The sequence below is a fragment of the Nyctereutes procyonoides genome, unplaced genomic scaffold (genome assembly GCF_905146905.1).
Source record: "Nyctereutes procyonoides isolate TBG_1078 unplaced genomic scaffold, NYPRO_anot_genome, whole genome shotgun sequence".
Taxonomy (NCBI): Eukaryota; Metazoa; Chordata; class Mammalia; order Carnivora; family Canidae; genus Nyctereutes; species Nyctereutes procyonoides.
In genome coordinates this window covers 546,670-552,586 of record NW_026575114.1, presented here as the reverse complement: position 1 = coordinate 552,586, position 5,917 = coordinate 546,670, and the positions used below count along the sequence as shown (strand labels likewise).

General features: G+C 36.0%; 1 protein-coding gene across 1 annotated transcript; it reads left to right on the top strand.

The window, feature by feature from the left end:
- The first annotated feature begins 2,688 nt into the window (after positions 1 to 2,688).
- Positions 2,689 to 3,624, top strand: LOC129515013 (olfactory receptor 2AJ1-like). The gene has a single exon (XM_055333712.1). It carries the CDS (start codon positions 2,689 to 2,691, stop codon positions 3,622 to 3,624), a length of 936 nt encoding a protein of 311 aa, XP_055189687.1.
- The last annotated feature ends 2,293 nt before the right edge of the window (positions 3,625 to 5,917 follow it).

The window sequence follows — 5,917 nt, the reverse complement described above, 5'->3', positions numbered from 1 at the left end:
ATTTTTGACGTTTAGCACCCTGAAAGTACATCATATCTGTACTTTCTGGTTTGCCAGGTCTTTGTGGATAGGTCTGATACTGGTCTGATGTTTATAAACTTGTATATTATGGACCTTTTTTCCTGAGATGCTTTCAAGATTTTCTCTATCTCTGAGATTTGAAAATTTCAGTGTTAGATGATGAGGTGTTGACCTATTGGATTATTCATTTGTTCTGGTGTTGAGTTGTATAACTTATGTATATATTTTTGGTGTTGATTTCTGATCAGGCATATAATGTGCAAATATTTGCCCTTTTGTTAGATTGCATTTTTTATTAATGGTCTCCTCCACTGTGCAAAATATTTTTATTTCAGTGTAGTCCTAGTAATTTATTGTGTTTTGTTTTGTTTTATTATTATTAGTTTTGCCTGAGGAGACATATCTAGAATACTGTTGCTAAGGCTAATGTCAATCGAATTACTAGATATGTTTTCTTCTAAAATTGTTATGGGTTGGGGTCACACATTTAGATCTTTAATGCATTTTGAGTTTACTTTTGTGTAGAGTTTAATAAAGTGGTCCCATTTCATTCTTTTCATGTAGCTGTCCAATTTTTCTATCACTACTTATTGAATAGATTGTATTTTCTCCATTGCATATCCCTACCTCATTTCTAATAGATTATTTGACCATAAAAGTGTAGATTTATTTCTGGTCTCTCTTTCTGTTCTTTGATCTAAATGTCTATTTCTGTGGTATTACCACCCTGTTTTGATTATTATATCTTTTTAGTATATTTTTAAATGTAGGATTGTGATATATATATATATATATATATATATATATATATATATATTCAACATCATTATTTCTCAGGATTGCTTTGGCTATTTGGATTCTTTTTTATGACTCCTTACACATTTTAGCATCCAAGTTATTCTAGTTTTGTTTAAAGATTGTATTTATTTATTTATTTATTTATTTATTTATTTATGAGAGAGAGAGTGAGGGAAAAAAGCATGAGATGGAGGGGAGTCAGAGGGAGAAGGAGACACCATGCTGAACTGGGAGCCCAATTTGGGACTCAATCCTGGAACTCTGGGATCATAACTTGAGTCAAAGGCAGATGCTTAAGCAACTGAGCCCCCCAGGCATCCAGATTTATTCTAGGTTTTTGAAATATGCTACTGGTATTTTGAGAGGGCTTGCATTGGATCTGTAAACTGCTTTGAGTAGTATCAGCATTTTAATAATAATAATTCTTCCAGTCCATGAGCTTGGAATATCTTTCCTTTTTTCTTCTTCAGTCTCTTTCAACAATGTGTTATAGTGTTCAGCATACAGTTCTTTCAACTCTGTGGATAAATTTATTTTTAGGTATTTTGTTCTTTTTGGTGCCATTCTAAATGGAATCATTTTCTTAATTTATTTTTCAACTGCTTTGTTATTAATGCAGAGAAATGCAGATTTCTGTGTATTAATTTTGTATTCTGTAACTTTAATCAATATATTTATTACTTCTGATAGTTTTCTGGTGGAGTCTAGGGTTTTTATGTATAGTGTTATACCATCTGCAAATAGCAGCAATTTAACTTTTTCCATACCAATCTGGATCCCTTTTGCCTATTTTCCTTGTCTTATTGCCATTTGTGAAATGGATGAACCTAGAAGTTATTATGCTAAGTGAAATAATTCAGAAAGAAAAAGCTTATGTCATATGCTTTCACTTAAATGTGGAATCTAAAAAATAAAACAAATGAAGAAACAAAGCAGAAAAACAAAAAAAGTAGAAATAGATCCATAAATACATAGGACAAACTGATTGTGGCTAGAGGGTGGAAGGGTGGCTGAGATGGGCAAAAATTAGTGAAAGGGAGTGGGAGCTATGGGATAACAGGTACAACATAGAGAATATAGCCAATGGTATTAAAATAGCTTTGTATGATGACAAATGATAGCTACACCTGGAGTGAGACTAGCATAACATATCAAGTTGTCCAATAACTATCTTGTACATCTTAAGCTAATGTGACACTGTCTACCAAATATAATTCAAAAAAGGGGAGGAGGTATTTCCTTTCTCACCCTTCTTGGAGACATCAAATTTAAGTTTGCTGCTTGTTGATTCTGAATACAGATGATGAGGGAGAGTACAAAATTCATTCTAGTGAAGAGATAAATATTACTGAGGCCAAGTATGTGTTGGAATATTCAATGGTCTACTCACTGAAGGAACTTCAACAAGTTAAATAAATGATATTGGGGTTTCCCAAAATATAGCTGTTTACTTCACATGACATATCTAATCTATGTTAACCCTGAATCACAGAAATATTTTATTACAGCATCCTTATGCTATGCCATTGTTTTGATTATAACCATTAATGTGAAAAAAACTGTATGAATTTAAGAATTCTTTAGATTATCAAAAGAGGAGAATTAAAGGTGAGGTACAAAAAGTAAATGCAGAATGGGCTGCAGCATTGATGGAAAAAAAAATAATTTCATTTCCATGATCTGGTTAATAATTCCTATCCTGTGACTTAAACATCTTTCTGAAGTAGGGAAATTCTGTTTTCAGTCCCCCCCCCCCCGCCAAAATAGTTCATGTTTTGCAATCAGTTACCATATTTTATAGAACTGCTTCATATACATGTGTTATGAAAGGCTCCATTATCTTTCAGGTGAAGCTGATAAGGAGAAAGCATGGAGATACGAAATGAGACATTGAGCACAGACTTCATTCTCCTGGGCCTTTTCTCTGGAATGAAACATACCAGACTTCTTGTCTCTGTTGTCCTCCTCATCTACACCATTGCTATCACAGGAAACACCACTTTGATCTTCCTTATCTGGGTGGATCCCCATCTCCACACCTCCATGTATTTCCTGCTTAGCCAACTCTCTCTCATTGACCTGGCTTTCATCTCTAGCATAGTCCCAAAAATGATGGTTAATTTTTTCTCAGGAAAGAAGAATATTTCCCTGGTTGGCTGTGGGACCCAGATCTTCTTCACTTTGACTCTGGGGATTGCTGAGTGCCTACTCTTGACCCTCATGGCTTATGACCGCTATGTGGCCATCTGCAATCCTCTCAAGTACTCAATTATTATCAGCCCTCGGGTCTCCCAGAGAATGGCCATTGGGTCCTGGGTGGGAGGGACTCTGGCATCCTTGGCCCACACAGCCTATGCCATGCATTTTCCCCTCTGTGGCCCCCGGGAACTCCACAACTTCTTCTGTGAGGTCAAAGCCATTTTGAAGCTGTCTTGTGAGGACATCTCAGCCTATGAGAAAGGAGTAGTAGTGACTAGTATTGTCGTGGTTCTTCTCCCAGTAAGCTTCATCTTGACCACCTATATCCTCATCTTCCTTCAGGTCCTGCGAATAAACTCCCATGAGGGAAGGAAAAAGGCTCTGGCTACCTGTTCTTCCCATCTGACTGTGGTCATCTTTTACTATGGTCCAGCCATGCTAATATATATGAGGCCTGGATCTTCCCACACCCCCATTCTGAACCAGGCTCTCTTTATGTTTGACACCATCCTCACTCCCATGCTGAACCCTATCATCTACAGTCTAAGGAACAGGGAGGTTGTGGACTCAATGAAGAAGGTAATGGAAGTTGTCCATTCAAAATAGGTTTGCACGTTTCAATGAATAGACAGAAAACTTGAGAATTCAAATATCCCTGGGAGGCTGCACAGTCTGAGGAAACAATGGGACTCTCTGTGTCTTCATTTCCTCTCCTCTTATCTTTATATCCCGATAGTATCAGTTTTAAGTAATAAAACAAATTAATTATCAAAGCAGAGAGGAAAACAAAAATTATACTGCTTTCAAGAGGTCTAAATCATAACTAATTCTCTGTGTGAATATGAGCTCTCATCTAGTCCTCTCATCTTGCTTCATTTGTGTCACTTGAAATGGAAGGTGCTTCTTCCTTCTTTTAGACACAGCAGAAAGATATAGGAAAATTGTAGTGTGCTTGGGAAGAAAATACAGAGGTTTATCTAAGGTCACAGGTCAGTTTAGATTTCAAGACCTTTGTATGACATGGCTCAGTAAGTCTACCCACAAATTCCACCCTCTGCTTGAGCTCCCACAATACCCAGCAGCTTGTAGCATCCTCAGGTGTTATGTTCTCTCCAAATTCTGCACATTCACACATAGAAAATCATTTGCCACCCTAGTCCCCATTCCCCACTCTGTCAACTCCCTTGACAGATCTCAATTCAATGCCTCTCACTCTGTGCTACTTCCTGTGTTCCCTACCAGGCTGACTGGGTAATAGTTATCTCTGTCCAGCACTAATACCTCCTTCTGTATGTCTCATGGCTTGCAAAATGTTCAAAATGTGTATTTGATGAGTGAATTCATTACTTAACTTGGTTGGCAGAACCAGTCTATGTCTCTTTTTCCAGATTTCCTTCTTATTTCATTTTTTGAAATAAAAAAGTTTTTATTTATTCTTGAGAGACACACAGAGAGAGGCAGTGACATAGGCAGAGACAGAAACAGGCTCCCTGTGGGGAGCCCAATGTGGGACCCAATCCCAGGACCCCGGAATCATGCTCTGAGCCAAAGACAGAGACTCAACCACTGGGCCACCCAGGTGCCCACTCCCTCTTACCTTTTTTAATGCTACCTTCTCTTCTCTTTTATGTCTTTCTACATAAATTAACAACACTAGGAATCTAGAGTATTTATTTTTACTCATTTAATAATTGTTGTGCTTCCTATAATTTATTTTAAAAGCAAGATGTCAATATATTGTAGTTATTTATATTTTAAGGCAAAACAGTTAAAATATCTTTACACTAACAAAAATAGTTATAAAAATGTGCACGCTGTTTGTTCTATTTTTTTATTCCTCATTGTTCTCACAGAAAGTGGACTTTTCCTCTCAAGGGTAAAAGAGCTCTGTCAATTAGAAGAACATCAAAAACATTATACCAAAATAAAAAGTTTTATTTAATTTAGAATTTCTAGAATAAAATAACACCTCATTAATTGCTCATGTCCTTAAGACCAGCTCAACATTTCTAAATTAGTGAGCCTAAGAATTTAGAAAATATTAGTAGGGATAATTGGCAAAACAAGCTCGTTGCCAAAGTACAGAAGATCTAGGTTTAAAAAAAATGAAGAGATTTATTTTCTAATGTAACATTTTCAGGGTCTTAAAATGCTCATAAGAGCTTCCTATTATAAGATAGACTAAGTAATCTTTCACCAACCATTTTGCAAAATATCTTGCAGTATGCTTTCCGGAATATTCGAGTCCAACTCCAGTGTTAGGCTCTTCCAATGTGATCACAGGAGAAGTTGACAACTGAAACTTTAACACTGTATCTATGGGGGAGCTGAAGACTGGATGACCATAATGTTCTACCTATGTGGTATCATGTAAATAAAATATCCATAATTTTAAATGAACATTTTTATTGTCTTCATGATTATTTTCTAGTACCAGGATATACAAATATGTTGTCAGTTAAAACTGCTGTTGAATCATATTTAAAAAAAAGTTACAGTAACTAAACAATGAGAAATTGCTATTAAATTTCTGTGAATCCATCCCTTTCCAATTCTACATCAAGACAGTATTTGGCCACAACTTTTTTCTTACGTTCTATTGGCCTCATCCTATCATAAGAGATAGCACAAAATGCCAATAACAGAGGAACAAAGCCAGTATTTTAGATGAGATGACAGAATTTCACGAAAAGATTTGCACAAATGGGTATTTTTGTTGCATATGGAAAAAGTAATATGACATAAAAAGTGTACAAAACAATTATAATACACCATTGATCAGCCCATATTGACTGATAAATCACAAGGACCATAATACCCAGTTCCAGTCATCTTCACATTCTAGCCTAGTCTCAGTGACCATAATACCATAATACCATAATAGCTAGTTCCAGTCATC

Excerpts from the sequence above, each read along its gene's own strand:
- LOC129515013 (XM_055333712.1), top strand. The coding sequence starts at position 2,689 with ATGGAGATACGAAATGAGACATTGAGCACAGACTTCATTCTCCTGGGC.